The 24754-nt window shown below is 48.8% G+C and overlaps 1 protein-coding gene across 1 annotated transcript in view; it reads left to right on the forward strand.

Annotated features, from left to right (window-relative positions):
- AGBL4 (AGBL carboxypeptidase 4) overlaps positions 1-24754 on the forward strand; it is a 1119623-nt gene that overhangs the window by 1012254 nt on the left and 82615 nt on the right. Inside the window, 2 exon segments of the mRNA XM_064493604.1 lie at positions 856-970; positions 18342-18453. Coding sequence (XP_064349674.1) covers positions 856-970; positions 18342-18453 — 227 coding nt within the window.

The raw sequence follows: 24754 nt of genomic DNA on the forward strand, positions 1-24754 counted from the left end.
CAGGCCATCGCCAGAATACAAAGGAGGGCAGGGACAGCGTGAGATCTGCACATTAGGAAGGTCCCTGTGGCTGCAGTGATGAGGGTACAGTCCAGAGGTGGTTGCTGTTACCTAGGCCAGATGTGGTGGTTCTCATATAGGTTAGATGTGATGGTGGCTGAGAAGAGAGGCAGAGATGAGTGACACTGCCTGACTGTGGGAAGAGAATCCTGGGAAATTCAGCTTTTCTAAGTCTGGTGGCCTGGAGGTGGTGTTGGTACCAGCAGAAAGCCGAAAAGGCAGTCAGCCCTGAGTCTAGGAACTAAGGACCCTCGAAGTGGGGAAAGGAGCAGAGCTGGGGTCATTGATAAAACCTCCCTCTCCTCTTGTGGCTTCTCCTCTCTGCTCTGGGTGTGCCCATCAGCAACGTGAGGACTGAGACCCCTAAGGTCCCAGACTCCATAATCATCCAATCCAACGCCAACGTTTGGCCAACAGCGTGCCCATTAGGGAGCAACTCGGAATTTATTGCCCTGAGTTATCCTGCCTCTCCCCATATTTGTCTATCAAAACCCAGGGGGCCCTCCTGGGCACAGCTCACATGCGGTCTTTTCCTGGAAGCCCTCCCTGTCCTCTTCAGCAGGGCATGCTCTCTCCCCTAGCCCGTGAGCTTCAATATTATGTCTTGAACTGTCTCTTGGAAACAGAGGTATAACTTGTAAACTTCACTGGGCAGTCTGCAGCTGTGCACTCATAGTGGCTAACAACATAGTCCAAAAGTCACCTGGTGAGCTCTGACTTTTCCAAGCTCAGGAAGATGTGCTCCCTCCTTCTTGAAACACTTCGAGGTTAACCTAGATACTTCTCTTTCCCTAGGGATCATTGACTTCCTCATAAGCCAGCACCCTGTTGCTCGTGTCCTCCGGGAACACCTGGTCTTCAAGATTGCACCAATGCTCAACCCTGATGGAGTCTACCTGGGCAATTACAGGTGAGGGACAGGGGAGAATGCATCAATGGTGGTGTGGAAGCAAGAAGCAAGAGGGGATATGTTTTTGAGGAAGAATTTTCAGACTTACACTTGAGTTCATTAGAGGAAGTTTCACCCTAGCTCTTGAGAATGTGACTGATGGGCCTTGACTGTTTCATGCACAGCCACCTGAGGTCATTTGCTGGAGCTTGCTGCACCAGGAGTCAGGAGACCTAGAATCAGTTTTGGCACCTACTTCCTATGTAACCTTGGGGAATTCACTTTCCCTCTCTGATGCATTGCGGTTTCTCTTTCATAATTAAGACAATAATTATTTCCCTGGCAGGGCACCTGTGAGCTTTAAAAGACATGGTGGTGACAAATGTGCTTTGTAGAATATCATATGGTGGTTATAGTGATTACTGTCTGGTTTCTGTGTTTCTTCTCGGAGATTATTAATGAAGGAGAGTGGCATCCCGGATCACATGAACAGCATGTCTCTGGTGCGGGCATCCCTGCTAGCCCCACACTCACTCATACTCTCTTGTCTTGAATTATCTTTCTCCTGGCCTAGCACCATAACTTACAGCTGAAAATTCCACTGCCCTGGGAACCATCTGCTGAAAGAACATTGACTCGTGTGAGAGAGACAGTGTGATTACCCTTATTTCACAGCTGAGGCAACAGACTTGCCAAAGTCGTACAACCAGTAAATCATTGACTGTCTAACCTCACTGCCCAAACTATACAGCTTTAAAACTGATTAGTCCCACAACACTCAAGGTAACATTCAAACTGCTCAGCTCTGAGGCAAGGCTCTGTGTGGGCTGAAGCCTCATTTCCCACCCTGTTATCCGAGAGTGGTTGCTCCGGCCACTCTAAGGAAAGCCTCATTCCCTTAACTTTTCCTATTGGTCCCTGATCGCTTACCTTCTTAAAGGTTCCCTGTCTAGAGCCTTCTGGTCCCTTCCTCATCTCACTAACCCTTGCTCCAACTCAGCTTGTGCCTCTTCTGGAAAATATTCCCCAAACCTCCAAAACAGAATTGGTCATTCCCTTCTCTCAGCTCCCACAGGCCTGGCTATTGAACACGACTTACCCCATGGCATAGACCCCACTGGTCCTAAAGCCACCAGAGGGAAGGGACTGAGCCTTAATAGTCCTCGTGTCCCCTGTGCCTGTCAGCAGAGGTCAGCACATAGTAGATGCTCTAAAAGAGTTTGGTGGATATGAGAGAAGGAAAGGGATGACTTGACTGAAAACACTGAGGCTCAGAGATGAGATGGGACTTGCCCAAGATCAGTGGCAGAGCTTAGACCAGAATCCACATTTCCTGACACCCAGTCAGGTCCATTTTAGACAGAGCTGATTTAATGATTTCCCAGAATGTGACAACTGGGTCCAGAGGGGCTTCCTAGTACCCCTGAGTACCAGTTGGAGAGAACCCATGATATGCATGATGCCTTAATTAAAGACAGTTTGCTTCCTCTTTTAACTGGCTCAAGTGATGGTTCATTAGCACTGGCAGGTTTGACGGCTTGCTGCAGGCCTGGGAGCAATGCCTCTCCACTATCCCTGGGCAGGATGCGCTGTTAGTGATAATGGTGGTGGAAGGGCCATTTGATTCATGTTAACATTTCTGTTTAATTACAAGAGTGGCAATGGTCAGGGAGAGGTCAGTACTCTCCACTCCACACACTTATTTGTGTCGTGTCACCGTCTGCTGTCCAGGGATGACCAGTTGGAAAGAGGTCTATGACCTTGGCCAAAACGCCTCCTCTCTGGGATTTGTGTGGCCGGTGGGAATTGTCCTGGGAACTAACTGCTTCCTAGCTTTGTCCTCCAGCTCCAAATTTTGTGATTTGGTGATTTCAGGATAAAGGAGCTCTACCCCTCAGAAATGGTTCTGTGCCAAAAGCCCAACATTCTCCTAGTGAGAATATGTGATTCTCATTATGAAAGTTGAAGAAAATCTCTAACCACGTGCATTAATCCGGTTGCTAAAATAGCCCTGAGGAGCAACAAAGAGCCTATCAATCATGAGAATTCACCACTGAAGACTTGGAGACTGTGAAACATAATAATCAAGACTCTGAATGGAGACCTCCAGGGTGCCTGAGAGGTCCTGTAGGCCAGCCCCTCCCCGAACCCCTCTGCCGACCACAGCAGGTGTCCCGCGGTTTGGTGGGACTTGCCCAGGTGTTACAGGGGAGAAAAGGGTTTGGAGTTCAAGAAATGTGGAAAGCACATTTAAGCAAATTTAAACACGTTCTTTTACAATAGGATTCTTCAGTTTTGAACATGCTAATAAACGGGAATCCCAAGAGGGGAAAATAGGGTTCAGTGTTTCCCAAAGGAACTTTTTTCTAGAGAGTCTGCTCATCCTCCACCCCTCACTCCCTCCACCATCCACCGCCTCCGGGCCCCAGTGGTGTTAGGGTTATAAGGCATGTTTTAGAAAGGTCGCGCCCAGAATTCTGCTCGCTGACCCACAGCTGCATCCGATGCTCACACACTTACCTCTTTTATTCCTCACAGCAACTCTGTGAGCAACTCTGGTTCTTTGTTAAGGTTTCTCTGCTTGCAGATGATAAAAATCTACTCCAATTAGCTTGAGTAGAGGAGGAAAATTGGAGAGACGAGCTGTCTATGCTACCAGACTCTGGCTTCCGGGAGGAGTTTGGAGGGCCTCAAGTTTATGGCAGCCATAGTGCTTTCTCTGGTCGCTGTCTAGAATGGCTAGATGTTGTAACAGTAGATAGCAATGATAATATGGAATATAATAAAAGCACAGGACAGTTGTACCCCCCGTCTCACCTACAGTGCTCCAATAACACTGGATATTTCTACAGTCCAGGTCTGAGGTTTAACGCCACCTGACAGACAGACCTGCCTAGAGCCTCCAATATAAATTAGGTCTCCCCTCACACCCGTTCAGAGTGCTCTGCGCTGTCCTCTCATAGCCTGTGCCCCAGTTTGTAGTCACGTGCTTATCTGTGTGACTGTTTGGTGACTGTCTCCACCTCTGGACTCTAGACCCCACGAAGTCAGGGCTTTGCTCACCTGTGTCCCCCAAGCCTAGCACGGTGCCCAGCGCAGAGCTGACGTTTGACATGTATTTTCCAAGTGAATAAATAAACTCCACAGCAGTGTTTAGCAACTGAGCTGTGGTGCAGAGCTACAATCCCCACGCAGAGAAGCCCTCACCAGATGCCGTCAGCTCCCAACCCTTTACTTTCAGCGGCAGGGCCTCCAAACCCCAGTTGTTGGATCTTCCGCTGCAGTGACCTGAATGCTGTGATGAGCTGCTGTAATGATTCGGTGAACTCTGGGTTCACAACCACATTTTATCATACAGGGCATCACACTTAAAAGCCACATCTGATCATTACCACAGCTCTTTGAGAAAGGAAAGTCAGTTTTTATTATATCCATTTGAGCTCAGGGAAACTGAGGCTGCAAAGGAAGAGCCATGTTCAGGGTCTTATGTGCAGCCAGGCCCCTCCCTGCTTCCAAATCCTGCCTTTGCCGGAAACAGAGAGCCAGCCAGCCATCGAACTGTGCCTGCTCTCCTGCACCTTCCTCTCCTGGGGCAAGAAGCTCCTCTCCCCTGGCCTCTGGTCCCCTCAGGCCCTCTTGGAAGAGGAAAATGAGGTGAAAGGCATTTCTCATCATTTAGTAGAAGCACTGGGGAGAGGTTCTGTCAAGGATGGTACAGCTTGGACGAACCTTGAGAACATTATGCTAAGTGAAATAAGACAGACCCCAAAAGACAAATACTTTATGATTTTACTTATATGAAATACTTAGAGTAGTCACAATCATAGAGACAGAAAGTAGAATGGTGACTTCCAGAGGGAGTGAAGAGGGGGGAAATAGGGAGTTATTGTTTAATGGGTATAGAGTTTCGGTTTTATAAGATGAAAAGACTCTTAGAGATAGTTGGTGGTGATGATTGTCCAACATTATGGATGTACTTAATACCATTTTGTCGTACACTTAAAAATGATTAAAATGATAAATTTTATGTGTATTTTATCACAATAAAAAATGATATGACTTCTTGATGCAATTTGAGCATCTCTGAAGAGTTCTAGGGGGATCTGGGATCTGGGAGCTTTGAGGGGTGAACGCTGTAATTCTGGTATTCTAGAGCCAGGAGCGCCAAGGCAGTTCCTGGGCGGAAGGCTGGGAGGCCTCAGGGATTGGGGGTGACGGACCGAGCCGGTCTATGATGGTTGGCAGTTCTCACTGTCCGGCAGCAGATGTGGCTGTCCCCACACACTGCAGCACTGGCGCGCTCTCTCTGCCACCTCCTCCTCCCAAGCATCTCCTTTGCCGAAGAGATAGCCTCTATCCCCACCCGTAACCCACTGTGTTTTCTGCTGAGCCCTGGTGATGCGCCAGTCGCCTTGCATGTGAAAAACAGACTCTCCATCTCCATATGACAATATGAAACTCTGCGTTGGGTTTGCATTTCTTAATTAGGTGCTTGTCATGGTGTATTCCATAGAGCCACGTATAAGTAAACAGTCATAGGCCTTTGAATAAATTTATTGGTTTTATTTATGTTTCTGGGCATAAAAATCTATAATTACCAGGTACAGCCTCAGTATAACTGGTATTTAATGACAATTACTTTTTGTTACCATAGAAATGAGTCCAAAGTAGTTACCCATAATTTCTCATTTCCCAAACCTCACACATGCTGAATTGCAATATTACCATAGTAATTGCCTATTAGTCATCATAAAATACACAGTTACCCAAAAGATACCAGGATGCTGTGAAATTTCTCATCTTCAGAAAGCCTCGGTGCTTCTTGGAAGTGCGGAGGTGGGGGAGAGGAACAGACCTCCATGGGTGGTGCAGAAATGGTCCAGCTTGATAGCACGGCAGGCGCTACAGACCCTGCGGTGGGAACGGATGCGCTACTGGGGTCTGCAGGCTCGCAGCGCGTTGTGTCTCTTGGCCCGCACGAGCCTCGTGTAGCAGAGGATGCTCCAGTGCAGTAAATTCAATTTAACTAAGGTTTGTCGAGGGCCTGCTAAGTGTCAGGCCCTGTGCTGCACCTCAGGGAAGGAGATGGAAGTCAGAGGCAGTCCTTAGCAATAAGAAGCCCAGTGTTGGTCGTGGGGGTGTGTGTGTGGTACTGTGGAGGCCTGGACACAATCAGAGCTAATGTCTAAGGGTCTACTGACCACACACTATATATATCATTTCACAGCAGCCCTCAGATGGAGGTAATATGACGGCCTCTAAGTGAATTGAGGCCCAGAGACACCAAGGAACCTGCCCCAGGTCACCCAGCAGGAAGGGTCAGATCAGGTTTATGAATCCAGGCGGGCCAACCCTAGCCTGCTACAGATTTAACCCCCTTCTCCACTGTATCCTGGAGGCAAGGAGTGCTTCCTTCTGACTGGGGGTGATGAGGGAGGGTTTTCGAAGGATGGAGGATATATAGGAGTTCACCAGACGTAAGAGGGAGATAAGGGAAGATTTGCACAGCAAACATCATTAAGTATGGCAGACGGTGAGACACCAGGGGAAGTATTTCCAAATCACACACACACACGCACAGACGAGCGCACACACATGCACAGACTTTATAACTGACCAACCTTGCCCACCTCAACATCCAAAGGGGGAAAAAATCTTAAGCTGTCCAAAATAGAACAGGACATAAAATTAGCTATGTAAAATGTAAAATACATGTCGATATTCTATTCTCTAACAGCATAAAAGCTGTGCATTTTTCATCAAGCTAGAAATGGAACACAAAGATCCACTGCAAGTATGGCCTCATGAGAGAGCTGCTAGCCCCTCCTCACTGTGCCTCATTCTCCACCCTGGCCACCCGTCCCCCTTGCTGCCTCTGCTGTCGCCTCACCAGCCTGGGAGTGGGATGGTAGCTCAGAGACATCTAGCCCAGTGCCCCACCCAAGGCAGGGGTCCCCTCAGCAGAATCCCTGAGTGACTGCCGTGCCCCTCTGCTGGGCTGCCTCCAGGCCTGGGTGGTTCCCTCTCTCCCAGAGCAATGCATCGCTGATGCCAGCTCTGACTGTTACAGGGTGTTTGTATTCAAGCTAAACCATCACTTCCTTTTTTCTTTCTTTCTTGAAGTATAGTCAGTTTACAGTGTGTTGATTTCTGGTGTACAGCATAATGTTTCAGTCATACACATACATACATATATTCCTTTCCATATTCTTTTTCATTATAGGTTACTACAAAATATTGAATATAGTTCCCTTGCCAGCCCATCACTTCTGCTTTTCCCCAGAAAAGGTTGGTTAGGTTCAGTCCATCTTTTACACGGTAGCCCTTCAGTAGTCTGAGGATTGTGTATCCCGTCTCCTCACTCCCCACTCACTCCACTGACTGCTCCTATTCTCCAGGCTGAATGTCCCATGTGTAATCTAAAATCCATTTCCCTCCCCATCCTTCCTGCTGTCCCCTGAACATGCTCCATATGTTTGTCATGGTCTGTATTTGAGACATGGTGTCGAGGATGGAACAGTTATGATGATGACAGTGACGGTGGTGAGGATGACGGTGGTGATGGTGATAAGTAGGTAGCTAAATTCCTGGGCCTGGCCCTATTCTAGGCATTTTACATGTATTGTTTTGTTTAATTCTTAGAACACCTCTATCATTATTCTCATTTTACAGATGAGGAAACTGAGGCACAGGTAGGTAACTCCCTTAAGTTCATGGAGCTAGCAAGTGGCATAGGAGAAGGAAGGGAGCATCACAAGCCTAACTCTGGGGACGTGCGTCTGGTGCAGCCTACACGCACATCACTACCCGACAGTGTGCTCTCCTCAACCGAAGTCCTTCCACTTGCATTCCAGCTAAGTCACAACCCCCACCACCCTCCCACCCTCCCACCCCGCCTTCTCTGAGAGCCTTACAAGGAGGCATAGACAGGGCAGAAATCACGCTCCCTCTTTGAACAAAGAGGCAACCAAGCCACAGAGAGGGTAAGTAACTTGATCAAGGTCACACAGTGAGTGAGCCACGTAGTTAGTCAAGACGAAGCACAAGTGGCAGCAGGGGCCAGGCAAAGCCTTACCTCCCAGAGACTCTCTCCTGCTTTATGTAACCTGAGTGATGATTCTACAGAGTCTGAAAGGACACTGGGGCTGGCAGTGTAATCAGGTGTCTAACCCACAAGTGCACACCGCCAAAACCAATTATTCAAATGAGCTTCCCAGCCAGGTTTTGCAGAAAAAGCCAGATGGCTAGATGTCTGTGGAGGCAGCTTCCCATCTCTGTCCCGGCAAGCAGCTGAATAGCATTCCAAAGTTAGAGTTGATAGCAAGTTGATTTTAATAACTGATTCTGCAGTGAAGATGGGCCTCTGAGGAGACAGGAGCCCAGAGTTAGTGGCTGGGGAGGCCCAAGGAACAACACAATGTGACAGAATCAAGAACTTCCTCACTCTTGGTCTTAGTTCCTAAACCAGTGCTGGAATCATGTCAGTTCCCTACTTCCCATCCTTCTGTGACTCCCTGCTGACCATCAGAGGGAGCCTAGACTCCTTGGTCTGGTCTTCACAGCAAGCACAGTGTCCAGGAACCTCCTTCTCTGCTTCATCTCCCACCGCCCCCCTTGGCCCGTGCTGCCCCGCCACCCTCCGGCCTGTCCCCTTGCCTTCCCTGGCCTTTGCTGGCGCTCTGCCTCTGCTTAAGAAGCCTTTCAACTGACTTATTTCTTCCCTTTGTTCTTGTTTTCTCTCCCTTCTCCTTCCTTCCCTTCCCTCAAATGCTCACCCAGCAAATACTTTGTATGGGGCACTGATGATCTGGGGTGGGCTCGGCCCTGTGCTCGCCTCCAGGAGGAGGGGCTGTGTGAGCGGGGTCTTGTTGAGGGTGGGAGGTAGCCGGGTGAAGAGACCAGCAACGCATTCTAAACCAAAGGAATAGTGATGCTCAATGACAGCCATGACTATCACAATACAAACATTCTAGGAATTACACAAGCTGCCAGACCCCGTCCTAGGAGTTTTGAATGTATAATTTCCACCTGAGATGTCAGGGCGATAACTCACCCTGCTCCTGTTCTCACTCTCATCCCACTTCTGCCAACACAGGAGGAGACACAGGGATCAGACAGATAGAGGTCGAAATATTCGTGTTAGTATCAATACAAGCAGGATTTGGAAGGCATGGCTTATACCTGTGGCTAAAATTGGCCTCCTTTTACTTCCTCCCAAAATTCAGCTTCCCCACCAGCCACAAGCCGAGCAGGAAGTGAGCTGCCTCCCAGAAGGCAGAGAGGAGGCCAGAACAGACCGTCCCTGCAGAGTCGCAGGTCTGAGGAGCTGTGCAGGGGGACCAGGCCCGACAGGCTCTGCTCCTTCCCTCAGGCTGACCAGTCACACAAGTTCCATCCCCTCGCTCCGGAAGAGGAAGCGAGAAGGTGGAAACAGAGGTCGTTCTCCTTATTCCTGGGGGACTAAAAGTCCCCACTGGGATGGAAAGCACTGGGGAGTTTCTCCCAGTCACCCTGTGAAACTACAAAGTGGGTTCTTGTGTTATCCTCATCTTACAGACAAGGACATTGAAGCACATAGAGCCGTTAACTTATTTGCCCAAGGCCCCCTACTAGGGGGGTCAAGAGTCAAAACCAGAGAGCTGACTCGGAGCCCAAGGGCTCAGCCTCCGAGCCCTGCTATGTGAGCCCTGAGTGAGCAGGGAGCCTTGGGGATGCCGGGTGGTCTGGCATGGCCAGTGCACGTGGTCAGGGCTGCGGCCCACGGTGAAGGCTCGCGCACAGCACAAAGGCAGTGGAGGGCAGGTGGGGGCTGACAAGCCTTGCCACTTGAAGGAACTACACCAGCCAGCAAAAGGGCGCCTTTTTGTCATTAGCTCACGGGGGGTATAAGGTGTGAGCCATGCGTGGTGTATAGGTTGGAGGGCACGGTGCAAGAAGCTGAAGGAATGAGTAAGTGGGAATCAGACTGTGGAGGACCCTGGGAGCCACACCAAGGTCAGACCAGAAGACCAGCTAACGTGTGTAGCGCTTAAACTAGGCGGTGTCCCCAGTATGTACACAGCTGATCTCATTTAATCCTTAAAACAATCCCCTGAGGTAAGCAGAACCCACCTTTTGCAGATCAGGGCTGAGACTCAGAGAGGTTAAGCGTCCAGCTAATACGTGGCCACGCCAGGATCTGATCCAGGCAGTGTGGCTCCGGAGTCCACACTTAATCTAAGCTGCTTCTCAGGCTCAGACCAGGTGGGCAGGGTTCCCGTCAGCTCCCAGATGTGTGAAGACCTAAAGGGGTTTTCTTCCCCTAGTGCTTCCTCTGCCCCTTTTCACTTAAGAAATGGAACTAGCCTATTCGTAGCCCCAAGGGCCAGGGTACTCCTTTAGAAAATACCCCACCTTGAGCCTTTTAAATGGTTCTTTTCACTCTTTGTTAGTGTCCTCATAGAGAGAAAAATAACCCATCGGTCGTGAAATGGACTTCCAACTCTACCCTCACGTACCTGTGTGACCTTGGCCTCAGTTTCCCCATCTTTGAAATTGTGCAGATTGGGTTTTATGAAATCTTGGGTCCTCCCAGTTGGTGACTGGCTCTCACGAGTATTTTAAGTCACAGGGTGGAAATCCCCCCCAGGCCTGGTGACTGTTGCTGCCAAGCAGGAGACAGGAAGGAGGAGTGGACTCCCTGGAGCACATGCTGCCTGCAGGAAGGGAGAGGGCACCCCAGCGAAGCTTCTCCTTGTCCACCCAGAATGAGTGCTGAGAGAAAGGGCCCCAGGGACTTTAGGGCTAGACATGGGCTGTGTTCCAGGAAGCACCCCCTTCCCCAGTCCTCCTACCTTGCCAGAAAGACCACCATTACAGGGTCAAGGCCTCGCTGACCTTTGGCAGCAGGAACCCCGAGTGCTCATCCTGGCTCTGCTGTGAGCCTTGGGCACATCCAGGGCCACCTCCCGCGGACGTGCAGTTTGTGCACTGCACAAAGGCTCTGGTCAGCAGGGCCAAGGTGGGCTGCGGCTCTGCTCCCAGCCCCACGTCTGACCAGAGCAAGTGGCATCGTTCTGTACTTCACCCACCCAGAAGGGGCACCTGTTTCTCGGCGGGGTAGTGGAGGGAGTTGTTGCATAAAGGTACCTTTCGTGCAAGGCCCTGTTTGAGACTCAGTTTCCCCATTTAAAAATTAATGGTATTGCATCCACCCTTCACCTCACATGAATCCCTCTTTTAGGCACCGGCCTGACTCCCAGCGCTGCTGAGAGAGAACAGAGTGATGGTTAAGAACACGGGCTTAGAGCTGGGCGTGCTGGGTTCAAGTCCTGCCTCTGTCCCTTGCCCTTGCTGGGCTAGGAGCCAATTACTTAACCTTTCTGTTTATTTGTGTTTATGCAGTTTAACTGCGAGTTGGCTGTATACTTGACACTGGGCTGACACTGAAGACTCAGTGTCAGATGAAATCGATTCGGTCTCTGCTTTCCCAGTGCTTTTAGGTCTTTGAACAAAACATGAATTTGTCCAAGGCCGTAAAACCACTCTGGTAGATCTGAGACTCAGACCCAAATCCTTCTGAGTTGGAACCTGTGTGATGATCCATCCTCCTCTCTGTCTCCACAGTTCGGGTCACATCCTCGTTGTGATAATCTAAGAAGGGACATGAGGGAAATGCTTTAAATATCTCGGTAGTGGTGATGGGGAGTGGATGCGTGATAATCATCCCTTGCATGTGTTTTGGACAAAGGACGCTGCCTGCTACCTCCATCTCCACCACAGCTGAGCCCACCCCACCAGCTAGCATTTTGCGGGAGCTGTTGATGACAGATTGTCTGCCACGCTGACTCTGTCCAATCAATAGAGCTAGAAGGTGCCTCGGGCCAAGGGCAATTGAATCCCAACCTTTTAATGACATTAAATAAAGCAATATTTATTTTGCTTTTGGTGCAAATATGCTTAATTCAATCCAGCTCATTGGTAATGCTGAAAAACTGCTGTGTTTGAGGGACAATTGCATGTGTGCCCCCTACATCTCTGCTTGTCAGTGCCACACTTCCAGGAGCACACAGCCCCACCATGCTCAGGACGAGATTGATCTGGAGCCACCAAGCTGCCTTTTTCACTATCCTTTAGAGGAGATGAAAAGGAAGTCATAAGGAGGGGAATTAAAATCATTGCTCTCATTCCAGCTGCCACGACTGCAACAGGGATGAGACACGATGCCCTTCACAAGATGGAGCTATTTATTTTCTATTTAAATAATATTCTCTGGGACCACGGTAGCTCTGCCCCAGAGGAGGAGGAGACCAGCACAGGAAGAGCAGACAAAGGGGCAGCCTAGCATCTCTTTCAGAGATCACACAGCCTCGCTGACGGCCGAAGGGGCCCTCAAAGGGTCACTGCAAGGCCTGGGTTCAATAAGATCTGGGTTTGAATCCCAGCTGTATATTCTAGTAGTTGTCAAGTGACCTTCTCAGGGTCATATCTCTGTTGGATTTTATTTGCTTGTTTATAAAGTGGGGATAAATAATATGCACCTTACTTGGTTGTTGTGAAAGTGTCTAGCATGTAACAAATGCTTAAATACTTTTCCAAACACGTCTTCAAGTAATTATCTAAACCTTGTGTGCAGACCTTCAGGGTGTTCGTTCATGCATTTGTGCATCTGTTCATTCACTCCTTCATTCAGTAGGTATATCAAGCCTTCTCTGCACGTGGGTGTGTAGTAAGTTGGTTGGAGTGGATGTGGGCAAGATGACTCAGATGTAGCCCCTGACCTCACTGGGCTCAGTTTGGAAGAAGAAAGAAAAGACACTCAAGAGTATTTCCAACTCTAGAGATAGAAATTATGTATTATGCAGTTATATATAAACTTGACTTCTATAAATTTGGATTTTCTAGAATGGTCCTAATGTTAAATATTCTATCTCATTGGTGCCATAGATGGCCCCACTCATTGTCAGAACATGGGTCCTGATTTTGAGCTCATGCAGAAATTTCATCTTGAAAATAAGTAACAGAATAGAGGAGGACCAAGGAGACAGAGGCCCAGAGCAGAGACCCCGGGTTTCACACGCAGTGACTCTGAACTGGCGACCACAGGGGTAAGAGTCTGGCATCTGGAGCTGTCTTGGCCATTCCCCCTTAAGCAGATGATTTGGGTCCTGGAACCACTGAAGAGAAAGAGGCTGCACCAGCCCTGCCCTCCTGGTGCTTACAGCCCAGTTAAGGACACAAGCATAAAGCACTAGTAGCCTGTTAGAAATCTCTGCCATTTCCGAGCACTCTACTTCCCTGACTTTGCACCTGCCGTGAACTCTGCCTGGAACGCTCTCTCATGCCTTGACTTTGGCAAACTCTCATCTCTTCACAGCTCTGAGCAACTTGTGAACTCCTAGAAATAAGGCCTCAGTCTGAGGCGAATCTCAAATACTGGAAAATGCAGGCCATTAATGTTAAGATATTGGTAACCTTTGATTATTCAGTTCTTCTTTCTTTTCTTTTTAAAATGGTATCAACCCTTTTCCTAGAATTTTCCTTCTTTTTATATTTCAACTTAACTTTATTCAAAATGTGTGCTTCCTCCAAGTCCCTACCTTGGGAGGTAAAGCCCACTTACTGATGCTTTAAATCATATGATGAGAGAGCTGGAAGGGTCCTCTGTGAGTGAAGTATAACCTCCTCGTTTTACAAAGAAGAGCATGGAGCCCAGAGGAGGGAGGTTCCTTTCCCAAGATGATACAGACGTGGGAAGCGAGGCCTGTCCCCGGCCCCTAGCCAGGGCTCCTGCACCTTGACTAAGATGTTTTCTTCAATAAATACCCATCTACTGATCAACTGGTTGCTGTTAGAAGCCGCCTTTAAAAATTCGCTCAAAAAGAACCCAGCACAGGTGCTACTGATTGAAGAGTTCCACAAATGCTCTAGCTTCTAAAACGTGCTGGGGTTCTTGGGGACTGCGTTGCCTTTGAATCACCAGCCGTACCCTGCTTTCATCTGCAGGCTGGATCATGGAGTTGGTCTTTCAGGATCTCTCACCTATGACACTTTTCCTACAGTTTCAAGTCTCAGTTTTTTGAACTGAAGAGGCTTCCTGGAAGCAGCATGGCCAGGTGTGAAGACCATGGAGCCCAGGACCAGGGCATCTGGATTCCAGGTTGGGCCGTATGCATTCTTGGATGGGTGACCTTGGAGGAATGGCTTACCTTCTCTGGCCCTCAACGCTTTCACTTGAAAAATGGAATCCACCTGTGTGGCTGGTTGGTTGTGAGAACTGTATCATCTGAGACAGGAAAGTGCTTGGAAAATCATGAAGTATTCATTCAACAATTGCATCTTTAATTCACTGTAGTCCAGGCTTTGTCAGGCACAGGAACAAAGCACAAATAAGACATCATCCTTGCCCTTGAGGAATTCACGGCCCAGGGGGAAGACAGACCCAACAATTCCTACATCTTGTGCTGGAGCCACTCTGATGGGGGAGCAACGGATGCCATGCGAAAGCACGTATCCCACATTTGCAGAGAGTGAGTCAGCAAGCCTTCCTGGAGGAGACAATATTGAGGTTTAGACAATTCCAACAATACCACAGTCATCACCCCTGCCACGGTCATCACTGGCTACCGTTTCTTCAATGTTCATCTTGTCTGAGGATTCTGCTGGGCCATTTTTACAGACATCAGTTCATGTATGCAACTCAGAAGGTCAAGACTGTTATCCTCATTATACATATGATAAAACAGAAGCCCAGAAGGGTGTTTTAAAAAGAAATGTTTAAAAGATCACATAGCTGTTAAGAAGAACAGCTAAAACTTAAGCCTAGCTAACTTCCAAAGCCTTTGGTTTTCCCAACGTAGCCTCATTGTTCTGTGTGATACCACGGGGCAAGGCTGAGACTGATGGAGGAGGTCACCAGAAGACAAAGTTCAGCTAAAGAGAAGGAAAACTCTCTGTTAAGAAAGTCCAAGAATGAGATAAGCTGCTTGGGAGGTGATGGGTGCCAGGTCCTGGAGGTGTCATGCAATAGGCTGGTGACATGGCCAAGACTTTGCTGAGGGCATTCTGTTTTGGACATGGGAGAGGTAGGGAAGCTAACCGTCTGTGATTATAGGCTGTTTATGAGTAAGTCCTGCTCTCAACAACAATGTTCCTTTCTAAATTTGTAGATGTTCAGTGCGTCTGGAAGAGCTCTGTGGGAATAGAACCCAGCTTAGTGGTTTCCTTTGCTTGGTGACTGGCCATGGGGAAGTGGCCAATATAGGGGCCTGCTGGAGTTTTCTATAAGTAAGCCCACAGAGCCATGTGGTTAGGGATGCTTTCAGTTACAGAAACAAGGACTGATTCTGCCACTTAAGGAAAAAAATGGACTTTATAGGAAGGGGCTTACAGAATGAAGCAGAAGCTGGAGGACCAGACTTGGAAAACAACCAATTAACAAAAGAGCTCTGGAGGACAAAAGATTGGCCGTTGGCAGGAATAATCTATCTCTGTTCTGCAGTGGCCCTGCCATGTGATCCAACTTCCAGCCTGGCATCACCTAGTCCAAGTTTAAGTCCTGAGCGGAAGTAGCTGTTGCCTGAGTCTGGGTTCCCTGCTGCTGCCCTGGCTGCCAGGTCATCTGGCCTGGCTGCCTTCTAGGGTAAGAGAAAAGGCACCACCACAGTCTCATCATCTTATAGTGATGGAGGAGTGAACTCTCCCCAGCGCTGACCCATCTAATCACAGAGTTAGATGCTGGGCATTCCCCAAAGACAATGGACAAATGCCTACTGCATTAGGAGGGAAGGGAATGTGGCTATGAACTCAGACCTGCCTGATTTCCAGACTGAGGGGAAAGCCGAGAGGTCATCCCTGACTGCCACCGTCTGCTACCCACTCCAGCCCCCTGTGGACTGCAAACTTAATAGTCTATGTCACCCACATGGCATGTGGCACAAAACAATGATAAAATACAATGAAACAACAGCATAACATTTTTGATCTGCTGTTATGTTCCAGAACCTGTGCCAAGTTAACTTTGTTACATGCATTATCTCATTTAATCCTCATAACATTGTCCTGAATTGTAAATGGATATAAGCCTGTGAGCACATCTTTATGTTTTTTTGTGAGCAGGGAATGTCAGACGACTTGTAGACTGATCCTGACCTCACCTCTTAAGCAGGTTGTTTATAACCTGTCAGTGCCTCCATTTCCACATCTGCAAAATGGGAATAATAGCACCTCCCTTGTAAGGTTGACACATGACGTATTTTGTGATTAGTACAGTACTTAATCCTCGGGGCAAAGTAATGTCAGTGGATGTTCTGTTGGTTATGCTCCCTTGACTGTGAGGGTGAGGTTGTTGTCGCCTGTATGTAAGACTGTTTCTGCTCCCAGTCTGCCGCTGACAAGAAGCTAATGTCTGCCTAGCAATGCAAAGACAAAACAATTCCTCTCCTTGCCAGTCACTCCAGGCCCTTCACGTTCCCCTCCGGTTCCCTTTACAGCTTCACTGTCGCCCCCTCCTCACTATATTCTCTGTGATTCATCAAACCATCCCCCCAATACCCTGGGTGGCTTCATAGTTCCTTTCTTTGCTTACACTTTTCCTTCTGCCCCAAAACCTGGAAAAATTCTGTTCATTCAACAAGACCCAACTCAAATGGCTTCTCCTCAATGAAGCTTTTCCCCATGTGTGCCCACGAGACATTGGTTACTCTCCCACAGGGTTCCCAGCAGGCTTATTTTAAGTGATGGGGGAAATGTTTTTTCTTTTTTTGAGGGCTAGGCAAATCTTTTTTTAATTGAGTTATAGTCATTTTACAATGTTGTGTCAAAGGAAATTATTGTTATTTACTTCTCACACCACCCCCTGGGAAGCAGAGGTGGGTCCCCAGTAGAGTCCTTTCTTTTTCTGCGTAGGGGCATAGGTGGGGGTGTAGATGTAATAAGCTGAGGGGGGTAAATGGTATTACTTAAGGGAAATAGAGGGGTTTAGATGGTAAGATGGGATGGATAAAATAGTGGGATGGGGAGATAGAGAAGGAAAAGGGGGACAATTTGGGCAGAGAATGGGGAGAGAGGGAGATGGCCATCATCTGTGTTGAATCTCATTAAAAGTCTGCAGAGAGAATTTTATCCTATAGGTGATGGAGAATCATAGATGAATCTTGATCAAGAAAGCAAGATAGTCAGATCTGTATGGGAAACATTCTGGGGATAGAGGAGGATGGATTTGAGAGGAGTCGTGAGCAAGCTCAGGGTTCCTGGAAGTTGCACCTCAGCCTGGGCTGGCCTGGGGGGTGCCTACAGTGTGCACATGCCCCACAGATGGGGGCTGCCCAGGGGCCTGGAGAAGGTGCATCCTCCCAAGTCCAAGAAGGGCTTTGAGTCCTGGAGGGAGGGATAAAAGAAGGAAGGGGGAGAGAAGAGGAGACCAGAGGTCACAGTGACACCTGCCCTGGTGAAATAATTAGTGTGCTCAAGACAGATCATGGGAAAGTGGTCAGGGTAGCCTTCACTGAGTAGGTAACGTCTGAGCAAAGATTTGCCATACGTGAGAATGAATCACTTGGGCATCTGGAGAAGAGGCTTCCAGGCAGAGGGGACAGTCTGTACCAAAGCCCTGGGACAGGAAGCACCAAGTGTGTTAGGGGAAGAGTAGAGAGGCCAGAATCTGGCACAGAAGATGTAAGAGGGAGGGTGGTAGGACTGAGGTCAGAGAGGCTAACGGGGGTGGACCACGTGGTTGCTTGTAGCTGGTGGTCAGGGCTTCGGCTTTTACTCTGCACCTAACAGAGAACCATTTGAGCAGAGAAGGGACACGATCTGACTCATGTTTTAAAAGGATCACCCTGGCAGTTGTGTGGAAAATGGGGCAGGGGTGGTGTGTAGGATGAGAGGTGGGGTGGGAGGATGTAAGGGTGGAAACAAGAGGACCAGGTGAGAGATTGTTACAGTGCTCTGGACCTTGGTCCAAGCCCAAGGTGATAGCAGTGGAGGTCAAGTGGTGGGTTCTGAATATATTTTGAAGGCAGAGACAATGGATTGGCTGTGGGTGTGGGACAGAGAGAGACAGTGGGGATGCCAGTGGTTTGGGCCTGAGCCTTCTTCCTGGCCCTACATAGGAGATGCGCATGCCTCTGTGGTCTCAGGGCATGGACACTGAAGTGAGACTGCTCACAGAATATGTTCAAACCTCTCTGTGACTCGGTTTCTTCTTCTGTAAAGTAGGAATTGTAATAATGGTGACCTCATAGGGTTGTTGAAAGTGACAGAATTAATTCATGTAAAATGCTCAGAACTGTCTCTGGCAAAAAAAAAATTAAGTGCTAGGCAAGTGGCATGACACCTGCTCCTGCTCCTTGCTGCAGTTTGACAAGCGAGGCTTGTCCTGTCCGCACTGACTCTGACTTTGGGTACTGCCTAGATGCTCTCTGATGGGGTTCGACCTGAATCGTCACTGGCTGGATCCCTCTCCGTGGGCCCACCCTACCCTGCACGGGGTGAAACAGCTCATCATCCAGATGTACAACGACCCAGTGAGTAACCGAACCCCCTCAGCGCTGCCAGACTTACGGCCTGGTCTGGAAACGGGCAGTGTTGTCCTGAGTGAGTCCGCTAGGAGCTGCAAATGAGGGATTCAGGATCAAAGCCAGGGAGGGACTAGGCCTACTGGCCACGTGTCTTCCCCTAGTCCCCACAAATACTGGCTTCAGTTGTGGAGACCTCATGGGGTGAAGGACATAGGCTGGAGGAGGGCCTCACTTGGCAGGGCTCTTGGGTGACAAGCAGAAGAAATACAACTTGAACTAGTTTAATCAAAATAGAGAATTTTTTTAGAAGAGTCCCAGAGTCTCATCTAGCTGAAGACTGTAGCCTGGTGTCCTCCACCTGTCCTCTGCATGCCAAGTGCCAGATGAGAGTGACTCACCTCTGGGCAAGGCAGCTGTGGCCCACGAGGCAAGTGTATGCAAGAACAGGACAGCCTCCCTGGAACCACACGTTGGATTTGCACGGTGTGGTGGCAGTGATGAACCTCTTCCCAGAGAAGAGGGCCTGCTTTTCTAGAAAAAATGGGGAACAGTAGATTCTACACTGAGTTTGCTCAGAGGAGCAAGCCTTTGTGAGAAGTAGGAGAAGACACTGGGATTTCATAGCTTAGAGAAAAGAGTTGACCATCATCATTGTCTGAAGGTTAGCAGAGAGGATGGACAGCTTCTGGGTGGAGGCCAAAGCAAGAGGTAAGGCTGGGGAGAAATAAAACTTTTTAACCATTAGAGCTGCTTGATGATGGAATGGGTGTGTGAGCCGTGAAGTTGGCCTTACTAAGTGTTCAGCTCTAAGCTACATGACCCTGTCCAAAATGGTGCCTCGAGGAGACTCGGCTGTTTGGCGGACACTCTAGAGAGATTACATCTGAGTCTTTTCCTGTCTTGACGACTGACTTTTGACCCCTTGACTGCCATCAGGGTACAGATAGTGATTGCCAAGACAGCAACCAGAGTTGGGGTATTTCAGAGAGCACCATGTACCTCATTCTACTCACTCTCTTTGAAGATGCCAATAAGAATATTCTAAATTAAAGAATAATATATAATGCCTATCTCAGAGCAAGGATTAATGAAAAAGTGAGTCTTAGGTGCGAAGTAGTTATCTCAACTCTTGATCCTCCTCTGTGATCTTTGCTTGCCTAGGTCTTTGTGCGGTCAGAGCTCACATAACCACAGTTGTATATCTGCTTCCTTCCTGGTCTACAAAAGAAAGCCTTAGCCGTGCTCACCACACCCCTTTATTACCCTGAACTCTTGATGCCATTCTGGCCAGCTTTCCTGGCAGAGAGAAGGTGCTTCTGAATTGTCGTCGGCTGGGTTCTGCTCCCCAGACCTCTGTGTTGACTGCAGTTTCCCTGATAGAATCACGCCGCCTTCTTCTTCTGCCACCTCCTTCTTAAAGAGATCAGCCCTTACACTTTTTCTGATCTGGCTGATAATAGATATTCAATAACTGTTTGTTGAGTTGAATTGGACTGAACATGGCAAATTCTGTTAAGCCAACTGTAATATGGTTTATAGATACAAAACAGTTATTCACAGAAGGGACAATGAGGTGCGATCAAAGAAAAGACATGAGGCAGGGGAAGTGACAGAGGGGGCCCCAGAATAAAGTGGTGCTTTAGAGAGAACTGGGGGAGGAACCAGAGGGAGGGCGTCAGGTTTTGCCATCGTCACTCAGAAGCCACTGATTTGCTCACGAGCGGCGGGGCACTCGGCCCTGACACAGAACATAGATCAGGCAACACTGAATTTCAGAGCTGTTAGGGTACTCTCTGTGCCGTGAGCAGGTGGATCATCAGCTGGTTGGGTCTTAATGAACACACTTGGATGCTGAGCGAGTTGTGGGAGCTGCCCTCTTCCTGAAAGTCCACTCTTGTGCGCCCCAAGCAAGGACGTGGAGCACTAACCTGGGAGCCAAGCTGACCTGGCCCAGGATCCCAGCTTCCTCAGTCTCTCCCTCTCACCCCCTCCCTCTCTCCTTGCCCAGAATCCTACTCCCTTCTTTCTTTCCTCAGCTAGTTATCAAGGAGTTTCTATATGCTATTGCAGGAAAACGGAGCAAGACAGAATGGTCATGTCCCAGGTGTTTGCTGAGTCCCTGGGACACCCCCCACCAAGTAAGGGTCCTTGGCTTTATGTGAGAAAGAACTCAAGAGCAAGTCATAGTAAAATGAAAGTAGACTTATTCAGGGAGATCCACACTCCACAGACAGAGTGCGGGCCATCTCAGAAGGGAGAGCAGCCCCAGAGCATGGGGTTGTCTAGGAAAGCGGGAGTACCCTCGAGGTGCTGGGGTGGCGAGTTTTTATAGACTAGATAAATTCATGTGCTAACAGTGGGATGATTATTCCCAGCTATTTGGGGGAAGGGGTAGGGATTTCTATAAATTGGACCACCACCCACTTTTTGGCCTTATATGGCCTTGAAACTGTCATGGTGCCTGTGGGTATGTCATTTACCATGTTAATATAGTACAGAGAGCGTATAATGACGTTCAAGTTGTACCGGAAGGCGAATCTTCCTCCATCTCGGGCCAAGTTGGTTCTAACCAGTTCATGTCGTATCCTCAATGGCTGTGTCATTCTTTTAATGGTTGTGCCCTGCTCCCTTCCTTCCTATCTCAGTACATTGCAATTGTAATAGTGAGCCCAGCCCTAACCCTTGCAATCTAGTGGGGAAATAGACATTAAACAAGTAAATACTAAGAAATACAGATTTACAAATCGTGTCAGTGGTTACAAAAAAGGTACATGAAGTGTGGTCTACAGATAGATGGTTAAAAGTTTTGGCTTTCCTGGGGCAGTTCTGGTTTATACCTCTTGTCCTGGAGTGCCCCCTTTCACTCTCAAAAGTGTCACTGTTTGGATGACAACTTACATGGCCTCTCTACTTAAAAGCTATGTGAAAGCACCTAACACAGCACCTGGTATGTAGCAGATCCTCAACAAACATTGTTTGGATCCCATTCAAATTCACTTTTGACTTCAAGAGTCATTGGGTCCAGTTGCAAACACTGCAGTGCCCTGAGGCATCTGCCCTAATAGCTTTAAATTTGTTTCTACTCCAGACCTCCACTGCTGCCTGCATCATCAGAATCACTTACCCACAGAGCTATCTGAACTGCCAGGACAGCCTCTGGGTCAGTTTCTAAATGCTCACAACCTCACTTCATCCATCCCAGTGGCCTTCAGCTCGCAGGATCAACACGCAGAGTGTCAGCAAGACCCTCACTGATGGGCAGGGTCTGTACCTGTGAGCGCTGTCGTTCCTCACGGAACTGGTCAGGGAGGAGCATCATGCTGGGTGCTGTGAATAATCAGAGCTGGTGTCCACCCCTAAGGATTGTGCAGCCTGGTAGAGACAGGAATTGACAGGCAGTTATTCTAAGTGCATTTGTGGAGGGAGGCATGGGGGTTGTAGGAGGCCCTAGAAGGAGCTCAAGCCAGGAGGCCACACTGGAGCTGATGCCTGAGGAACTCTCAGGGCTGGGAGGGCTTTCAGGCAGAGGAGAGCTCTGTGCACCTGCCTCGGGAGGGAGCACTGTCAGGAGGCTGCAGGTCATCCAGTGTGGCTGGTACTGGGGGCACACAGAGGCGCAGAGGCAGGGGGCTACAATATAGGGCTTTATTAGGATAAATTTGGACTTTATTCTCATGGGAATGGGGAGCCACTGAAGGATTTTAAGCAGGGAAGGAATAGGATCAGGTATGCATTTCAGAAAGATCCCTCTGGTGCCTGGAAGGAGATGGATTCAGAGGGAGCCAGCTGGAGGCTGGAGACATTGGAGCCTGCTGCTGGAGGGTGGAGAGGAGGTGTCTGGAGACGCGACGGAGGGAGACATGAGCAACCTACTGACTGTGGCTGATGGGAGGGGGTCCTGCGTGATGCTCATGGTTTGGCTTGGCCGGTGGAGTAGATGGGGGTACCTTCCTGAGAAGGGAACCCAGGAGGAACAGTAAGCCTGGGGACAAGCTTTAGACGTGCTGACTTTGAAGGGGAGCAGGAGTGAGTCTCCTGGAATGAGCCCTTCTGTGTCCTCACCTGGCAGCAAGGGCCTGCTGTCCTTGTGTTAATGACAGTGTTTACTTCAAAGGCTGCTTTCCTAGCCCTGTGCTCACTAAACCCTTCTCCCCTCTCAGGGACATGGGTGTTAAATGATGATCTTGACAAAGGAGTCGTTAACCCAGAGGACTGCACAGGATCTCAGATATAAAACGTTTTATGTCCCACTCCTGGGACAGACTGTCCCTCTAGACTGCATGGCCCTTGTTTACCAGTTGTGATTGATAGTCCCCAGGGCAGGGTCTGGCTGATTCTGTCCCAGAGCTCAGCAGAGACCTGGCTCTGAGCAGGTACTCCGTGCAAATGCCAAGCAGATGAAGAGGCAAACTCAGAGCCTCTGTGAGTTGGTTTTTATAAGAGTCTCCTGATGAGAAGGAGCAGCTGAACCACAGACTCCTCCCCAGTCTCATCTCCCCCTCAGAGTGTCCCGAATTCTGCTGCAACCATGGCTGTGTCCTCCTTTACTTAAGACTGGTCTGTGGACACAAACCCTCTCCTGGGTTCCCCTGCAAGTGCTGGGATTGTCCTAAACTCCCAGGGACAGAACCTGAGAGTTTAGGACAGTCTCAGCAGGTTCCCATGTACAAGACCCTTAGGTAACCTCAGGGTTACAGAGATTAATAGGGCAGGGTATCAGGCCACCCTCATGACCAATTTTAATCCAAGGCAACCAGGAAGATGAAGTGTAATAGAGAAAATGCCGTGCTTTAGAAACATGGGGCTGGGGGAGAGTAATCGTGTGTGTGTGTGTGTGTGTGTGTGTGTGTCTGTCTGTCTGTCTGTCTGCCTGTGGGTCCAAGGAAGTTTTGTTAAGGCATTTGGACTGGACCTTTAGGACTGGGAACTACTTTATCAGGTGGCTATAGTTTAAGGATGAGGGAGGTGACAGGGGAAAGAGAGAGGGCGTTCCAGGGAAAGCTGAGCCCGGAAGGGAGGTGGGAGACCGCTGCAGGGCTTGGTTACAGGATATACGACAGGGAGGCCCGGCTGAGGGGCAGCCATGAGGAAGCTTATGGACATGTGTAAACACGAGGCTAAGGAATTTGGCTTCTTATTATGGCCCAAAGCTCTCTTCTCATTAAAATCAAAGTCTTATGCCTTCTTTTAAGTTGATTTTTAATTGAATTAAGTATAATAACTGTAAAAAAAAAAAATCAAGTCAGTGGAGAAAATGCTGCTTGTTAGGAATATTTCAGCACACACCTTCCCTCATCTTGAGACTCTGTATCATCAGTAAAGAACCATCAGAAACACTTGAGCAAGAGAGAGAGATGGATGACTAGTATTTCCACCCATGCAGTCCCCCAATCTAGAAACTCTGGAGTCATTCTAGAATTGAAGTCCAGCTGGGCCTCTCTCCCTGCTTAATGCCTTCCAATGACCCCCCGTCACTTGTGGGATGAAGGCCACCATTCCTGACGTGCTCTGCAAGGACCCGCCCTCCTCATGCCCAGGGCGCAGCACGGAACGTGGCACCAGAGAGAATGTTATGATGACTGATGCATGCTGTAGAAGGTGGCAAAGGCCGCAGTGTGGGGACTGAGCAGGAAGAAGAGAGCCCATGAGGTGCTGACCATAGTCTTCCAGGTGAAGGTGAGACCTGAACTGAGAGTGGCCAGGGCTGCTGCCAGGAAGAGCGCCCAGGAACGGACACGGGAGGTGAATGGGTCCCCTCCTGCATTTCCTTCAGCTCCCCGGTCCCTCAGAGCCCCGGGGTGGCTTTTCTGAGAGGTTTCCATGCTCCGGGGTGATTCCCCCCCTTTTCCTAGAGGAGAAAGGCCTGTGTTGCTATAACAACTCGGCTGCAGCTCTTTGAGACAGATCCGTTTCCTTAAATCATTTAAGGAAAATTAGCTGCCATAACAACACGGAGTAGTTTTTAAAATAGAGCAACATAGGGCTGGGGATTTTTCCTTGCTTGCCTCCTGTAGTCTTCAAGATAAGCTGCTCTCTTTCTGTCCAATAAATAAATAAATTATAACACGTGGACGTGCAAACCAAGCCGTCAGCGACATGGTCGGATGACACACGCAGAACACATAGTCACTCACACTACCCACCAAACACGCACACAGACACCATAGAAATGCACAGAAAGCGCGCACATTCACGTACATAAATCAGAAAATACCTTCCTGTAAAAACATGAACATGGGAAATAAGAGATCGACACACAGACAAGGATGTAGGTACACGTAATCACACAAAGGATGAGTACACAGAC

This window comes from Camelus dromedarius, chromosome 14 (genome assembly GCF_036321535.1).
Source record: "Camelus dromedarius isolate mCamDro1 chromosome 14, mCamDro1.pat, whole genome shotgun sequence".
NCBI lineage: Eukaryota > Metazoa > Chordata > Mammalia > Artiodactyla > Camelidae > Camelus > Camelus dromedarius.